The 18,308-nt window shown below is 38.0% G+C and overlaps 1 protein-coding gene across 3 annotated transcripts in view; it reads left to right on the top strand.

Moving 5' to 3' along the window:
* The window catches only part of DCDC2 (doublecortin domain containing 2), a 140,658-nt gene that overhangs the window by 37,450 nt on the left and 84,900 nt on the right, over window positions 1-18,308 (top strand). For all 3 annotated transcript variants that reach the window (XM_074348160.1, XM_074348158.1, XM_074348159.1), the window contains exons 4-5: window positions 17,481-17,557; window positions 17,698-17,829. In XM_074348160.1, coding sequence (XP_074204261.1) covers window positions 17,481-17,557; window positions 17,698-17,829 — 209 coding nt within the window. The remainder of the gene's footprint in view (window positions 1-17,480; window positions 17,558-17,697; window positions 17,830-18,308) is intronic.

Raw genomic sequence — 18,308 nt, 5'->3', positions numbered from 1 at the left:
ATTAATGATGGAAGTAGGTTGGTTCCAAGTTGGGGGTGATGGAGGGCATCCCTCCCCAATTTCCCATTCTGTTGGGAGCATTAGGCAGCTAATGGTGTTGTTTGAGTTGTCTATCTCCACTGTATCCTTAGTTCCAAGCTATCACCATTCTTCCTTACCTTACCTTTATAATTTTGAGATTGCATGGTAGAAATGAGGAGTTGAATGAAACAAAAATGCAGTGGTATTTTTTTCCAACTAATCTTTCAACAGACCTGAGTTGCTAAAAGATTTTATTGAACTTGATGGTTTATGCTCAAAAAACTTGGTAAAGGCTTTCCAAGAAGTCTGTCTTATGTGGAAAGAGAATGAGGGTGAATACTCTCCTTCAGTTGTGTTATTATTTTGTGTATGTCTCCCTGCTCACTACGCCTCTCTGTGCATTTTGGGTAATCAGGCTTACTTAGCCTGAACTATCTCTCCAAACCTTAATTTATATGTTCCATCTGTAGAGGTTGCCCATCCATTTCTATCTGAATGCTTCAGTTTCACCTTGTTTATCATTGAGAAAGGGAAGGGCTTAGTGGAAGAAGCATGGATTTTGGAACCAAATAGGCCTGAGTTTCAGTCCTGATCCTGGGACCTAGAGTGCTGTTTCCTCACTGGAAAGTGGAAAAAGTTATCTCTGTCTTGAAGTCGTAGTTATCAAGAAATATTAAGTGAACATCTACCACGTGTCAGATGCTGAACTGGGTGACTTGGGTGAAAAATGAGAAATAGGTGACCCCTGCTTTCCAGGGAAGAGCTTAGTCTAGCAGGGACGATAGATGTGCATGAAGGTAATATTAGTAAAATGTGATAAATGCACACGGTGTGTAAGCCCAATGTGGGTGAACGTACCAAGGGGAATGCAATTAATATTGCATGGCAAGGGGATCAGAGACAGGGTACTTCAGAGAGGAGCTGGATCTTGAAAAATCTGCAGTTCAGTAGACATATTGAGGGTGAGGTAAGAAAACCACAAGCAGGGGTGTAGACGCATAAAATTTCATAGCTGTGTTGGTCAATAGTTCGGGCAGTGACCTATGGGGTATGAGAGGCCATGTGCCTCCAACTTGACAGAAATGTGCTTTGGCTACAAGTCCCCAAAGCAGTGATTCTCAACTCTTGGGATATCCTGACTCTACCAGTTACCCCTCTGCCCGACCATCATTTAGCCACACAAGTTATGGCCTCAATTAGTTGAATTCATAAGCATTGCATATTCAGATGTCCAAAGCACAGGTAGTTTAATATCCCTTGTAGTATATTTTACAGGAATCCAAACTCTTTATTACCTGGAGATCTAATAACTGGAAAGGTAAATCTACACAGGGGAATCCACTTTAAAATCCTCAGTTGTCAACAACTCGGTACCAATAGGCAGGGGATTTAGAATTACTCTGTGACTGAGCAGGAGAGATTATCAAGTTTCTGTGTATGTGGAGATGTATGCTCTTGGAGAAAGTATTCCTCTTTGGTTCTTGAACAAATAATACTTATTAGACATCTGACATGCAAATTATTGTTCTTCATTGTCAGGGAATGTATACTGCACTCAGAAAGTAGTCTATATTTTCTTCCTTGAAAATGGAAGGACATTAATCTAGGTCTCATTTCCCTGTGCTTGTCATTTTAGCCGTCTGTGGGAGAGTAACGAATGTCAGGCATTAAAGTGTAAATCAAGCTAAGTATATATTAAGCAGAGACAACTAAATATAAGGGGAAAGACATATTAGCACATTTGCTAGCCTTTAACAATTTCCTTTTATTTAAAGAGTATTTATTTTGTTTGCTAGTAATACCCCATATCTTCATTACAAGTTTATAATGTTAAGAGATTGATTAAAAGTGGATTGTTGCCGTGAAAACTAATGACATGTGAAATTCACACACATCACATGCTGCCAGTCACTAAGGACCCTGAAGAGATTAGAAGAGATTAGTTTCAAGGAAGTAGAGTTCACAGAGAAAATGTCAATAGAAATGAAAACAACACGCTTATTATGTAAAGTAGAAAGATCTCAGGAGAAAGTCCTGGGCTGGGTTGCTTTATAGCCTCAGTTTCCTCAACTGTGAATTGATGATGACAACAATACCTGTCCTAACCGGGTTTCCCTGTAATTCATTTTGACTCGACTCATCAAACACCTACTGTCCAGTTAACTGTAAGCTTTGGTCGTCTGGGAAACCTGACTGACTTGGGCGTGGTCATGTGGAGGGCTCTAGAGATGTTTGCTGCTGTTGCCCACAATGCGCCAGGCCCTGGGCCGTGCTGGAGGAATAGTGATATGAAAAAACCCAGTCCCTGGGCTCACAGAGTGAACCCTCTATCCGAGGAGACAGCAGCCAGCAAATACTAGAGCCAGAATACAGAATGGCGGGGGTTCAATTAGGGTACAAGTGAAAGTCCTTCTACATTCTTGAATTCTTGGGTTTAAAAAAATTTTTTTCTTATTGTATGAAAGATTATTTAAATTCTATAGTGCTTTGTAATTTTCAAAAGTTTCACACAGATGATTTCATATAATCCCATGGTATTTATTTATGTGAGTGATGGTGGGTTGGTTTTTTTTTTTTTTTTTCCATACTAGATATATTGGTTTCTTTTCTTAATTGGTCTCTTTTTAGTTAAGGCATGTGTCAGTCAGCTGCTAGAAATCTTTGTGTGGTTTTCAATTTTATGGATCATCCATAATAAACTTTAAAATTTGAACTGATTTTCTACTATCCTGGGAGCAATGAGGGGATGTCCTTTTGTTGGCTGATGTGTTCTAAAACTGAAGACTCATTTAGACATTAGCTTGAATCAGAGGGAGATAATAAATATATTGGCAAAATGTAAAAGGCTGGTTTAGTATATTTTATTTTAAATGACTTTTGGATTAGCTAGTGCTTTGATTATCCATATTCCTTCTCTTCTTCATCAACAGGGAGAATTGGAAGTTTTGTGTAGTGGGCCAGAAAAGAAGTTGTCTCTTTTTTAAAAATTTTTCTTTCTTTCTTTCTTTTGGTTTTGGAACTTTGTATGAAACTTTATCAACAATTCAAATTCTGTATTTCTACACATGGTGGTAAAAAAGAAAAATTATTTCAGTCTTCAGTCCTTTTAATTTTGTTTAAAAATAGAGATATGGTAAAATAAATGTAACTCATCTCCAACTTACATGTATAGTATTTGTTTTTTCTAAACAGGCCTTGAGATGATGCTAAGGACTAAACCCTGCTGTAGGCTGAGATGTGAATGTGGTGACAAAGAGGAGAGAGGCATAGTGAGAAGAATGTTCTGCATCTTCTTTAGTAATTTATGTTAAAAAATAATAAAAACCCACTCTACTTGCTGAATGTACCTTAGAATGACAGAAAATTTTGTGGAATGCATTTGCTCAAAACTTCTAGACTAGAAGTGTTAATGTAATGGAAATCTTTGATTCATTCTTTGCATAATAACCTTGCAGAAATGGGAGTACCAGGACTCCCCTGTGATTTCTTCAGGATATGAGGGACACCTAGTCTCTCAGAGTAGAGGACAAAATCCCCACTGTCTTTGCAGGTGGGAGCCAAGGGCCAAGTTATCCTTCCAAGGTGGACAGCTTGATTGAGGCTTCAAGACTTTCAAGAGTTCCTCCATCTGGCATAAGAACTTACATTCCATTCTGCTTTTCTAATCACCAAGAGGACTTTGTGATTTATTATTTACTGTAATGTAAAAGTTGTTCATGGAGTAATTAAAGATGGTAGCCTGTAAGTGAGTACCTTTAAGAAGGAAAGGGGTATATAAGGGAGTGGATGTCTTGTTCCCTTAATCCTAGATAAGTGTTTGAGTTTGAACCCAGTAGATTCCCTGGAGATTTTGATTTTGGATTATTCCAATTCAGTTCACTTTAGGGACCACCTGATTCCACGGCTGTCCCTGCAAAAATCAGATTGGGAGTAAAATGAACTTGGCCTTACTTAATTGCATTCAATGTGAGGGCCTTTCTTCTACTTCTTGTGGTGTAGCCCAAATAGTTTAGATACCAAAATGCTATTACTCTTTAACGGGTGACCCTCATCCAAGCAATCCAGATAGAGAAGGAAGTGAAGTATGAAAAAGATGGGACAAAGAGGGAACAGACTTTGATTTTCTTGCTAACAATTATTTACAAGCAAGACACAAAGTAATCATAAACTGTTGTTTTTTTTTGAAGGTCTTAGGTCTTAATACAGGACCTGGGCCAAGTACAGGTTTTACTTCTTTGTGTGTTTTACTTAAAAGAGTTGTGTTGTCATTCATTTTCTGGGGAAGGCTGGAGATGAGCTCACAGTTGGCTGATTTCAGAAGGGAGGTTGGTTGTGCCATCGATAGTCTTGAACTGTTACTTTCTGAGAAATAAAACCTCACTGAACCTTGAACATTCTTCTTTATCTACATCATATGCTTTAATCTCCTGGATGGTGCAATCTTGATGTGGAGGTGAGATTCTTTTGACCTAGTTCAGCCCTAAGGGATAGCAACTATTTTCCCAATTAAGCTAGGTTCACTGGGTAGCAACAAACCATTGTTTCTTATTGTTCTGAGCTAGTAGGCTTGGTATGTGATAAAAGATCCCTCCCACCACTTTTTGCAATTGGTGACAAAACTCATGACTGATTTGTTCAATATTAATGTACACACAGAATAGTTTTAGAATTGCTAACTCATACTTAGGTTATTTATTTATTTTCTTCCTTACCCCTTTTGTTACTGAACCAGGTTTGCACCAGAGAAAAGGTTTATTGACAAGGCAGCCAAGGGAGGAGGCAGAAGAACAAATCTCAGATCTGCCTCCCTGAATGCTATGGGCTTGGGATATTTATGGGATAAGGGAGCAGGGTGTTCTGAGGTGTGGAGAAAGATGATTGGAGGCGAGAAAGATGATTGGAGTCAAGAAAGAGGTGAAATAATTGGTGTTCTGTGTAGGTGTATCTGAGTTACGTGCTTCTTCATGGAACACATGTTCAGAACATGGCAGTGTTCGCATGATCTGAAGGTGGAGTTTTTGGCCCTCTGATATCAAAAGATCATCCACTGGACACTCATGCAGGCCCTATTGAATGGTTGGTGGTCTTGACCGGTTTGAGCTGAGTAGGACTAGCTCCATGTTCCTGAAAGCCAATTTAAGCAAACATTACTATAGTGAGCCATATATCAGAGGCGTTATTAAAAGGGGAGGTCAGAGGAGTCTAGTAACATATTTTTTAAGTTACATGAAACTTGGAGGGTATGTAATTTGCAGGAACGATTAAAGCAACTTGGTCAGCGAGGGCAGGTTACAGGGTATTATTTATTAAGCAAGTTATCGTTGAAGGGATCTAACTGATGACTGCCCTTGGTTTCACTTTCAGTGTGGTTGTGTTATTTATAATACGGTTAGGTTCATTTACTACTGTTTATGTTCTATTTTGAGTACCCAACATCATGGCTGATTTTAATTATTTGCCATGGTCCTGAAAGCAATAAGCTGTACAAAAAGATACACTGAGAGAAGTGTCTCCCCCCTCCCTCTGTTCCTACTGCTTAGTTCCTAGTCCCACGTTCTTTACACCTGATTCTTGTCCATTCCTCATAAGAAACCATTCTCCTTAGTTTGTGGTTTATATTTCTTGTCTTTATCCTATCCTCTTCCACAAATGAGCATATATGTAACTATATCTGTATATCTCTATCTGTCTATATTCCTTTCTTTTCTGTATGAAGGGTCCACACTATAGAAATCCTTTGACATTTTGCTCTTTTTCACTTAATAATATGTCCTGCAAATCTCTCCATATTAATGCTCTGAAGCCCAGCTATAGATCTGAGGTTCTAATGTCCCCCTCTTTGTGTTTGATTAATTTGCTCTAGTGGCTTTCAAAAGTCAGAGAAGCATTTCATTTACTAGATTACTGGTTTGTTGTAAAAGGATAGCTAGATGGAAGAGATGCACAGGGCAAGATGCATGGGGAAGGGCACTGAGCTTCCATGCCTCTGAGCTCGCCCCTCTCCCCAAATCTCCCCATGTCCACCAACCCAGAAGCTCTCAGAACTCTGTCCTGTGGGTTTTTATGGAGGCTTCATTGCATAGGCATGATCGATTATATCATTGGCCACTGGTGATTGATTCAACCTACAGTTGGGGATCTTGACTTAATTACTTGTGAATGCTCAATGCTTACCCCTGTACCTGGCATATAGGTAACTGATAGATATCATTGGATGAATGACCCTTCTCTGCTGAAAGTAAATAAACTGTGAGATGTGTAGAAACTTCTACTGCAGACAGCTTCAGATTTCAGAATGTGGGTGCCTCTTAGGACCTGTCTCATCCTTTGCAAAAGGAGTATCACCCATGGAAGTGGTGATACTAGTCATTTTAAGTTGAAACCGAAGTTTATATAGATGATTGATTAAAAAAAACTAATTGACCTAGTCACTTACTTTCTAACAGTCACAAGAGAATACCTGTGTGGGATCCCATTTGGAGTACATAATGATATTTTGCTCTAAATTGTGGACATCCCAATTGCCTTAGCAATTCTTTGACACTTAAGAGTTAGCAAGACTGTATTTTTAATAGTTTAATTTTAAAAGCTTTTATTTGTGTTCAAGATCAGCTGCATTTAAATAGCACTTTAATGTTTTTGGAGAACGTGAACTTGAAGGGGATTTAGAGATGATCTGCTCATCCTAGCACTGAGTAGACAAGCCCACCCAGAGTGGTGAAGTCACCTGCCTCAGGTAACTCAGGGAATAGTTGAGCTTCTAGATCTTGAAGCTGACTGTCTGGCCAGGGCTCCTGAGTAATGCTGAGCTGCTTCATTCCTTCCTCTGCTCCTCTGCTGTCCCTCACGCCTGCACCCCATCCTTTACATAAGCTCAGTGAGAATGGAAGCCCTCTCTGCCTTTTGCGGTACTAAGTCCTCAGCCCAGAGCACGGAGCCAGCACATCATGGGTGAACAACTAATGATTGCTAAGAATGTTGGTGTATCTTCTTTTATGGTCGCTGATTGCTTCATACTTTCTTAGTATTCAGGAAAGACTGCATGTAGAATTTACAGTTGACACCTTCTTCAAGGAAGAAGGTAGGAATCCTGCAGACCAAATGACTTATTTAAATGCAGGTGGGGGCTGTCCTCTGCCCGCTGGGACTGCCCCTGCATGCTCGGCATTGCTGGCTTTCATCTTGCATTGTTATGCACACACTTTCAGCTGCTCTGCATTCTTAGTGGAAATTTTACATTCCACTGCCTAGATTGGTTTGGTAACTAGAATCCCATGTGGGAAAACAAAACAAACAAAAATGACAATGGTGAATAGTAAGCCTGGTGTAGTAAGTAAAGAAGGAAAATGATAGAGACAAAGAGTCCCCTCATTTTTTTCAATGCTTTATTAGTGGTGGTTCCCGTAATTTCTCCTAAGAGTTCTCTTGAGTTAATTGGTTATTTTTTAACTTTATGGGGGTCATTCTTCTGTTCAGCATAGCATTAGGGAAACCCATGCAGACTTACTTATGAATGCCTTAAAAATGACTCAAGTTTTCCGGCAGATAAAATGCCCACTGCAAATAATTATTTTAGAATAAAGTTAATAAATGTGAGATTTAATATTACATGTTCAGAATGCTTAGGCGTTATCCAGTCTTTTAAGAGAGTCCATAAAGTGTTTTAAAGAGAAAATTAAACCAGAATGCCAATAGTTTAAAAATTTGTGGTATGCTGGGAGATGGATTTGGTGGTTCAAAATTTGATGAAAATTGGTGGGAGTTTGTTTAAGACAAAAAGATTTAGCAATATGGGCACATTTAGATACATGCTTACACTTAAGAATTTTCAAGAAAGGTGTTACATATGATGGGCATCTTATCTTTCGGGTCACTTTTTCAAAGCTTTTTGAAAAAATCAGACATGAGTTTTTAAATCAGTTTTGGGTTAGATGGCAGAGTAGCGCAGCGGAAGCATGCTGAACCCAAAAAGCAGTTTTAGGTTCAGAGCAAAATTGAGGGGAAGATTCATAGATTCCTCAAATAGCCCTTGCCCCTACACATGCATAGCCTCCTCCATTACCAATATCCCCCATAAGAGTGGTCAATGTGTTACAGTTGATGAACCTACGTGGACACATCGTGATCACCCACAATTCATAGTTTACATTAGGATTCACTCTTGGTGTTATACATTCTATGGGTTTAGACAAATGTATAATGACAGGTAACTCTGAGGTCACTTTTAAGCTAAAAGGAATCTTTCACCTTGTTGTTTTGAATAGCCATATCATTTCTTTGTGAATTTGTTTTGAATTGTTTTCCTGCTTCGAGGAAGGGAGATACTCATTTAGAGAATAGTTCAAAAGATCAATATGCAAACTGATGCTAAAATATCCATTTTTGGCAGAAACATCACACTCTGCATAAGAGATGATAATCTACACCTGACAGATGAATCCTAACCCTTCCTCTGGGAACCAGCCCCTGGACTGGGTACAACATGGGACCTGTAGATGACCCAGGTAGCGATGAGTGGTTTCATCAGCTCATAGAAACTAATTGGACCCTTCTGGGAACGTTCTAAACAGCTGGTTCATTATAATTAGAGACATCTTCCATAACTAGATTCTCACTGAAGTTAGAGTGGTTGGAATTTTTTATTATTATATAGCAATGCTGATGAAAATATTTCAGTGGCTGGGCTGATTTTGCCACCATGCCTTTCTGGAATTTCTGAAATTTTAGGGGGTTAACGGATTTCAATTTTTTATTCCACTGGAGTTCTATAAATTATACTGATATAATCACATAAGGAATATTTGACAGCAGCCATAGGGAGAGAAACGGGTGGTTTTGAGAAGACGTTGGAACCACTGAAAAGGGGTGGTCCAGTTATGCCAGTAAGTATAAACAATTATAGATATAGATATAGATATTCAGTTATATATAACTCAGGAAAGTGCTTATTTAAATGGATGCAAATATGTGTTTCCTATTTCTGCTAGTGGCCACTTTCTATCTTGGGTAGCATTAGCAGTAGGAATGAACCCTGGACCAGGAATCAGGGTTGGATCCGTGTGACTGCTTCTCTGCTTACTGTGTGACCTTGACGGGTGGAGAGGCTCATCTTTTCCTTTCTATGCAACTGAAATAAGACCGAACTCATAGTATTATTTTATAAGTGAAAGCATTTTATAAGTACAGATGTGTTTTATACTTGTAAACTTATTTGAAAATAACTAACATAAAGTTACTGTGAAAAGTCAAGGTAACATATGGAGAGTCTTTGATACAGTTCTGGGCATAGTCTGTACTCAGAAAAAATGGTTTCAACTTTACTGAGTTAAAATATTTATGAGCAAATTCTATGTCCAAAGCAGTATGAATAGGTCTTTGAGTTATAGCTGAGGCTCTTTGCTAAAAAATAAAAATGAAAGAGAGATGGAGTACATCCCTGTGACTTACTTATTTTATAACTTGAAGTTTGTACCTTTTAACTTCACCCATTTCCCCCACCTTCACCCCTGCCTCTGGCAACCACCAGTCTGTTCTCTGTATCTATGAGCTTGGTTTGTTTGTTTGTTTTGCTTGTTTGTTTTTAGATTCCTATTTGTGAGATCATACATTATTTGTCTTTCTCTGACTTATTTCACTTAGAATAATGCTCTCAGAGCTCATAAATGTCACAAATGGCAAGATTTCATTCTTTTTTATGGCTGAATAACATTTCATTCTATATATATATATATATATATCACATTTTCTTTATCCATTCATGTGTTGAAGGATACTTAGGGTGTTTCCACATCTTGTCTATTGTAAGTAATGCTGCAGTGAACATGTATCTCTTGTAGTTTTTGTTTTCTTTGTAAATACCCCGACGTGGAATTGCTGGATCGTATGATAGTTCTATTTTTAATACTTTGAAGGATCTCCAAGCTGTTATCTGTAGTGACTGCACCAGTTTATGTTTTCACCAGTGATGCACAAGGGTTCCCTTTTCTCCACATCTTCCCCACACTTGTCATTGCTTGCCTTTTTGGTAATAGCCATTCTAGCAGTTGTGAGGTGATATTATGCTTTTGGTTTGCATTTCCCTTTTCGTCTACTGTCTTTTCATGTCCTTGTTGACCATCTGTATGTTTTCTTTCTTGGAAAAATTTCTAATTCAGATGCTATGACCATTTTTAATTGGATTTTCTTCTCCGTTTTTTACTGTTGAGTTGTATGAGTTCTTTATATATTTTGGATATTACTCTCTTATCAGACATTTATTTGCAATTTTTTTTTCCCATTTAGTAGGTTGCCTTTTCATTTTATTGATGGTTTCCTTTGCTGTGCAGAAGCTTTTTAGTTTGATGTAGTCCCATTTGTTTATTTTGCTTTTGTTGCCTTTGCTTTTGGTGTTGAATCCAAAAAGTTCATCACCTAGACTGATGTCAAGGAGCTTACTGCCTCTGTTTTCTTCCAGGAGTTTTATGGTTTTGGGTCTTATGTTCAAGTCTGTATTCCATTTTGGGTTAATTTTTGTATACAGTGTAAATTAGTGGTCCAGTTTCATTTTTTTTTTTTTTTGTATGTTGCTGTCCAGTTTCCCCAACACCATTTGTTTAAGAGACTGTCCTTCCCTCATTGTATATTCTTGGCTCTTTTGTCATAAATTAATGGACCATAAATATGTGGGTTTATTTCTGGGCTCTCTATTCTGTTTTATTGATCTATGTGTCTGTTTTTATTTTATGCCAGTATCATACTGTTTTGATTACTATAGCTTTGTAATATAGTTTGAAGTCAGGGCACATGATCCCTCTAGCTTTGTTCTTCTTTCTCAAGAGTTCTTAGACTACTTCGGGTCCCAGATTAAGAATATTTCTGGAGCTTAATTTTCGTAAGTCCAAAAGAGCACAATACTAGAAAAAGATATTTTAGTACATCAGATATTATATGGGATGGGTTTTATAAGAAATATCCAAGTTTACAATGTGTACTTGTTTTTAAAAACCCTATAATTAAATCAATTATGAAAATTAATAAAGTAAATGGGCATACTATGTATTTCTTATAATTTTGCATTGATCAAAATGTCTGGATTTAATGGATTAATCTTTGCATGGTATATTTTTTCCATCCTTTTAATTTCAATCTACTATGTCTATATATTTTAAGTGTGTCTTTTTTAAACAGTATACAGTTGGATCTTGTTTCTTTGTCCAGTCTGACTTTCTCTATCCTTTAATTGGAGTTTTTAGTTTACTTACATTTACTGAAGTACTGGGGTCTACCATATTATTATTTGTTTGTTTGTTCTCCTCAAACCGTCTACCTCCTAACCAAAAGTGGAACTATCTCTTAGTTTACTTGATAATGGGGGAAAAAAGGACACTTAAATATTCAACAACGGAAATAAAATCTTAATGACAAAACACAGTGGGTAAGTTTTTAAAATATAATTTGCACCAATTATCAGAATTTATTTCCTTGGATATGAGAAAGTAACAGGTGGTGATAGAAAAACCATGCAATTTTTGTGTCCCCGAAGATCTGTGTTGATCTGAAGATTGGGGAATGGCAAATGCCTAATTACTGGGATTCGATGTAACCCCGTCTATAGAAATTCAAGGAGAGGGTGAGTCAACTATTCTTTTGAAAAGATTGGATATCATCCTCATCTTTTGTTCCATAGCCTCTCCTTTTCAAAGTTCTCTTTCAGTCTATGCATCTGGAGTGTCTCCATGATAAATGACTTCATTCCATGAAACTTAGTAGATATTCCCTGCACAAAACAGCCCCTGATAGAGGCACTTTCCACCTGTTATGGCCTGTGGCTCACACCATCACAATCTGTCAGGCATCTTTCTTCCATTTAGAAACAGTAATCTTGAAAATAATTGGGTAATTATTTTAAAAAGCTCTTTAGAACAATCTATAGTTTGGATGCATTTGCTATATTGACTCCTAGGTAAGTTATTTTCTACTCTGGTGTCTTTAAAAAAGGTTTCTCTCTTTTCTTCTTACTTATCAAATAGTGGTGAAAATTGATCACATATTTTGTGAAAGACTTTGCTCTCCTCTTTGATGCTGTGCTTGTCTTTGCAGAGTAATAACAAAGTTTCCTTAAAGATAATCATTTTACTTAAATCCATGCCGTAAGGAAAATAGAGTCAAAGCCTCTTTGTATAGGTGGGGCTATATTTTGCAAATCAGTAGGTTCAGTACATTTCTCCCCTGCCAAATGCCTAAGTTTATCTTATGGACAGTAACAAAAATTTGACTTTTTTTTTTTGTTTTTAAAAAGCAACTTAAAATTGAGTTTTTAAATTGTTTAAGTTTTTACAAGATATCAGTGGTCATTAGATTTTCATGATGGTGTTCATTTAACAGCATCATTTCCTTAGGTCCTTAGACCTAAGTTTAAGTCCTTGGTTTACCTGGCCTAGGGTTTCAAGAAGTGTCGAGTGCTGTGATTTGAGGCAGATGGATTCTCTGAAGCATTCAGCCTAACAGCCCCAGGGAGTGGTATTGCCACTTCATTAATTAGTGCATGGAGCGTCCCTTTGGGCTGGTTTAGTAGGATTATCCCTATTTTTACAGAGCTAGAAAATGAGGTGTGAGGCATTGAATTGACAGTCAGTCCTGGAGTTCAGTTTTCAGACCTTTAGTCAGTTACTCATTTTGTATATCTTGATCTTATTAATCCAAATATGTATTTTCAAAACAACATTTTTAGTTTCATTTAGTTTATTTTTAATAAAAAATAGATTTATATTTTTGAGCCATGCAAATTTTCACTTGAATTTGACCCAGCTGTGATATTGCCCTACTAAGTGTCAATATGGACACTTGTGAACTTGGGTTCAATTACATACTTAGACTTACCCAGTTCACATAACTTTTGTTTGTTTGTTGTTTTGTTTTGTTTTATATTTTTGGTATAGCCATCTGTGATATAAACACAATCTAGATAAGGTCCAAAGGCAGGGTGATATATTGGAAAATGCATGTGCTTTGTATTCAAAGATCTGTACTAGGGTCCTGGCTCACCCGCTTCTAGCAGAGTGAACATGGTTAAGTCACTTTTTGGCTACCTTTGACTTTGGAAATATTTCCCCCCAAAAGCCAAATATTTAATCTATCTATCTATCTGCCTATTTATCTACCTACCCACCTACGTACCTATCCACCTTAATTTCCACTCAGGGAACGACTCCTCTCTCTGATTTACCAGACTAACCTACTCTTTAATATCTAGATAAACTGGGTTTCCTAAAACAATATCGAACCTAAGTGTAGAATTAAGACAGGAAGTCAGCTAGAAGCATGTCCTGCTTTTGCTTGGTGGTGGTTCCCTTACTAACTGACAAAGCCAAGCAGGAGCATGAGCTCTGCTCTGTCCAAAAGGAAAGTCTGAGTTTCGCATTGGTACCTTGTTATTTGATTTGGTCCTGCAGTCACGGATTACACAACTAACGCTGGTCAGATTGCTCACCAGTGAGACCCTCCTAATACACTGAGTGGGAGTGCCTCATACTCTATCCTTCGGTGTCCCTCCCGCCCTAACCAGACGTGTTGATACTTAACATTATTCTCATATTTCAAGTATTATTTATTTTCAGAGGGCAAGGGAAAGTGTATGGCCTAATAAGAAAATGTACATATTTCAAAAAACATATTCTAATTGACTACTGTGTTTTCCGTATCTAAAACCACAGTGTCTCTAGGTTAGCACCAAGTGACCAAGACTTAATCCCTCGTAAGTGCTCTGGAGAAGCTCCCCTTGTACATAGTTGATTTGCTTAGTTCTTTCGTGATTTAAGTTATCATTTAAAATGCCAGTTAGAGAAATGCATTTTAAATGAAAAATGGTATTTCCCCTCTCCACAAAGTTCTAATTGTTTTATACAATGGCCTTACGTATTTTTTTTCAATTTAAATATATTACTTGGATTATTTTTTTTTTTGGATTCTTTTATTAGTATATCTGGAAACGGACTGATTTGGTTATTTTAATTACATATAATTATTCAAATAAATATATATTTAAGATTAATCTTCAATTCAATGGTTAATTGTGAACATTTGGGGAATATTTTTGTCATACTGAATGAGGAATACAACTTATTCAAGACAGATGGTTTGATTTAATTCAAGCAACTTACAGACTCAGAATAAAGCTACATAGTTATTTAAAAAATCATGTATCTGTGAATTTCTGAATATTACAATTCTAGATACGTATGTGTGAAAGAAAAATAGCATATATCAGCTGACTCAAGAGTTTCAGTTATTTGTTTACGTGATATATGCACCTTCATCTTTAATTCAACAGTCTAATAGGGTGTTAAGCAATCAAGGTCGGTAGGGAAGACGTTTGAAAAAATAACAATTGGTGTGAAGTAGGTGCTTAGTACTTTCCTAATTAATATTGAGAGTAACTCCAAAGTAAAAGTAGGGAATAAATTAAATAAATTAAAACCCAAATAAGTAAAATGTATGATATGTTAGATCGTGGTAAGCGCTATTAAAAAAAAGAAAGAAAAGGCAGGGAAGGGCAATAGAGAGCCAGGGATATGGCAGAAGCTTGAAGTGCAGTGGTCAGGGAGGCAGTATAGCTATGCTTAGGAGGTGGGGGCGGATTTCATGAGGAAGATACTGTTAGCATAGACACAGAATCCAAGAAGCCTGTCCTTAACACAGGCAGAGACTCATTTGCAATTGAACGTATTAAGCCTTAAGAGTAAGCAGATCTGCTGGGAGAGGGATTTGTAATCACTTAAGGTGTTGAAAACCACAACCCTGACCTCAAAACTGCATTCCTTGTAAACTGAATCTATTTTCACATGCTATAGTATGAACCAAGTAAATCAGCTTGCCGTGCATTCCACTAAACTGAAAATGTTCTTCTTTATTTCAGCTAAGTCTCAACTCTAATAATTTATTCTACAGATCCACTTACATATTTCTGCAAATAGGTATTTACAAGGGAATCTATCATGGTATTGTTTGCAACAGCAAAAGTTTAGAAACAATCAAAAAGTTCATCTTTGAGAAGCAGGCTGCATAAATTATGGCACGTTTGGAGCGTGGCACATACACAGCTATTATAAAGAATGAAGCAACCCTTACTCATACTACCAGTGTGGAACAATCTCCACTATAAATTGTCCAATGAAGAAAGCAAGGTGCAGGAAAATGGGTATAGCAGGTTATTGCTGTGTTTAAAAATTGCATATATGAAATATCTATGTAAGACAATATGCATACATATATATATATAGGTCGTCTTTGAATGAATATTGCTAATTTGGGTTGCAACTTCGTGGTGGGGATGGGAAGGGCTCTTCCTTTTCACTGTATACCCCATTTTACCACTTGAATTTTGGTCAGGTGCATACATGATCTGGTAAAATTTTTTTTTTTTGTAAAGTCAACATCAGTGTAAATATTAGCTTAGGGGCAAGAATCTCTGAGTTTAAAATGTAAAAAAAATATTGTGATTGGATTAAAATTTTAGAACTCTAAATTAGAGTATCTTTTAATTAAATTCCAACAAACATTTATTGTGCAGCTAGCAGGCATTGCCAAGCACTGTTTTAGGCCCTGGAGAGTCAAGAAGAATTCACACCCCTTGTTCCTTTCACAATGGCTTAACTGGACAGAAAAGAGTCACATAAATTATTTAGGGTTAATATCTGTCTCTAAAATAACTGCCAAAGTGCAAAACAAATAGTTAGTGGTTCATAAGTATGGACAACTCCACCCCTTAGTGTGTGTGATTTTAGGCAAATTAACTAATTAAAATCCAATTTCTTCATTTGTAAAATGAGGTTAAATATATACTTCCTTCAGGGCACAGTTTTGATGATTAAATGGTAAATAACGCATGTAAGTTACTTAATATAGTGCTTGTCTTCAATACAGTGTAATAAATGTTGGCAATTTTAATAAATCAGTTCCTTTTGCTTACAGGTTTCCCTTCCGAATCAAAAAGGGGAAAAAGACTCTAAAAACAAAAGAGTGATCATCAGTACTATAGTAGCAGTAGGCGTTTGAGACAGAAAGCTGAAGGATGAGCAGGGAAAGACTGGTGATGACTAGGCTGGGCATTGATTAGCAAATGGAATTTCAGCAGGTGGAGAAAGGGGAGGGCATTTTAGGCGTAGGGGGTGGCAAGAGGAGCAAAGGCGTGGAAGAGGGTTCAGGGTGTGTTTTGGGAATGGGGAGGGTAGGCTGGTTCGACTAAAGTCACAACAAGGGGTCTGGGTGGAAGGAGTGTTGCTGGGAGATGAAGGAACAAGTAAGCAGTGGTTGGTCACAGAGGTCCTTGTAGACAAGCTTAAGAGTTGGGATTCATCATTCAGTGGTGTAGGCGGAAACCCGATAGCAGAAGACTGAGGAGAGGATAGGGTGGGAGAAAGTAGGAATATGATGGAGAGCAGAGCCAGGGACCAGATAGTTCTTGGTTGGGCTGAAGTGTCAAGGGGGAAGTTGAAGACACCAGATGGGATTGAAGGGTCCTGGATGTTTAGTGGAACAAGTAGAGGCAGCAGGATTTAGCTTTATAAGAGGCTAAGATCCTTCTTCTGAGACAGGCAGCAATGGAGAAAAGTGGTGAAGATGTGAATGAGGTGGGTTATGGAGGAAAGGGAGGTTGAAAGCCTTGAAGCATCTTGGCCTTTACTTTCTTGAAGTTTGGAAGGAAATGATTCGCTGAGAGTGAATGTGCCTGGAGTGGGATTTTAGGGTTTAGGATGAGAGGTTGGGATTTGGACAATCCACTGTGGGAAATGCAAGAAATAGTTGATTTGGGAGGGAGTGGCCGGTGCCAAGGCCCTGCCTTGTCTCAGGTGAAGATGCCCGGCGGGGCCCTATAGTTCTTGGTACAGCAGCCTGGACCCTGGAAACAAAAAGAAGGAAAGACAACTAGACCCACCCAGATACAAGGGGCTCAGGAATCGAGGGTGCTGGTGCGATGTGGCTGGTGCAGAGAGGAAGAAGTGAAGTCGAGAAAAAGTTGACGGAGTCAGTCTTAAGAGAATAGGATGGGGTCGGGTTCCTGGTGGGGACCCAGAAACTCTAGGGAGCAGGTGAGATGAGAGTGAGTCAGGAGAGATGACCAAAGACTGTTGTGGCTGCAGGTGAGGGCACTTGGAGGTTCAAGATTTTATAGGATTATTTTATTTTTGTTTAACAGGAAGTCATTGTTTAAAAACGTTGCCTTAAAATTCTCATACTAGCTCACAGACGATGAGCAGTCTGCCCAGGGCTTAAAGGAGATTTTTCTTGAGAGCTCGGTTAAGGCCATATGATATTAATAGAGGGAGAACCCAGTGTGTTTGTGTAAGTGGAAAAAAAGCAAGGTTTTAACAAAGGCACAAGAGGTCTCAGCCAGTTCCCTGGAAACCTGTAGTTTTTCCTCATGGGGGGAAGAAAACCCCACTAACATAAGCTCAGTGATTTGTATTTCTTTGCTTTTAAAGGTAAAACCAGTAATCCACAGCAGGATCAATGTGTCAGCTCGCTTTAGAAAACCACTTCTGGAACCCTGCACTATCTTGTAAGTGGGGGCTCTTTACATTTTGAGTTGAAATTGGTGTGGTGGTTTCCTTTTGGTTTAGGATTTACTTTGTAGTTTTAAAGGCATAAATGTGTCAAATGGTTTGCCTTGCTGGCTCCCGTTCTTTTTTTTCCCCCCAGCTTAATTGCAAATGGAGATCTCATAAACCCAGCTTCACGACTCCTCATCCCTAGAAAGGCCTTGAGTCAGTGGGATCACGTATTACAAATGGTCACGGAAAAAATAACTCTGAGGAGTGGGGCTGTCCACAGGTATGTTGAAGGAATCTTGCAAGCGGTTGGGTTTCAGAATTGTTGAGGATATTCCCAGGAGGCTCTGGGGTCACTGGTCCCTAGATTTGAATTTCAGGTCACCAGTTAGGCTCTATAGGCCTCAGTTTCTCTATCTGTAAAATGGGTATATAATTGTACCTACCTTGTAGGGTTTTTTTAGGAAGGAATTAATCCACACAAAGGACTTAAAACAGTCCCTGGCACTGAGGAGCTCATCCACAAACGTTAACTATTTATATTCTTTGGCACATGTAGTAGCACATCATCAAGTATTAACTACTTTTATTCTTTTGACTTAGAGGAAATAGGCAAGCATCCGCATTGTCTTAGTCGAGAAAGACTTTTTTTTTTGAGTGAGCCAGCTTCTTGGCTCTTAATGTCTAAACTGTCCTTTGCACAGAAGATATTTATGATTATTTGATAGTCCAAATTATTTGCCTCAGGTTAAAAAATCAGCT

This window comes from Camelus bactrianus, chromosome 20, assembly GCF_048773025.1.
Source record: "Camelus bactrianus isolate YW-2024 breed Bactrian camel chromosome 20, ASM4877302v1, whole genome shotgun sequence".
In the NCBI taxonomy this organism is placed as follows: domain Eukaryota; kingdom Metazoa; phylum Chordata; class Mammalia; order Artiodactyla; family Camelidae; genus Camelus; species Camelus bactrianus.
Note: the sequence above shows the minus strand (reverse complement) of the source record. Positions and strands in the feature narration are given on the sequence as shown.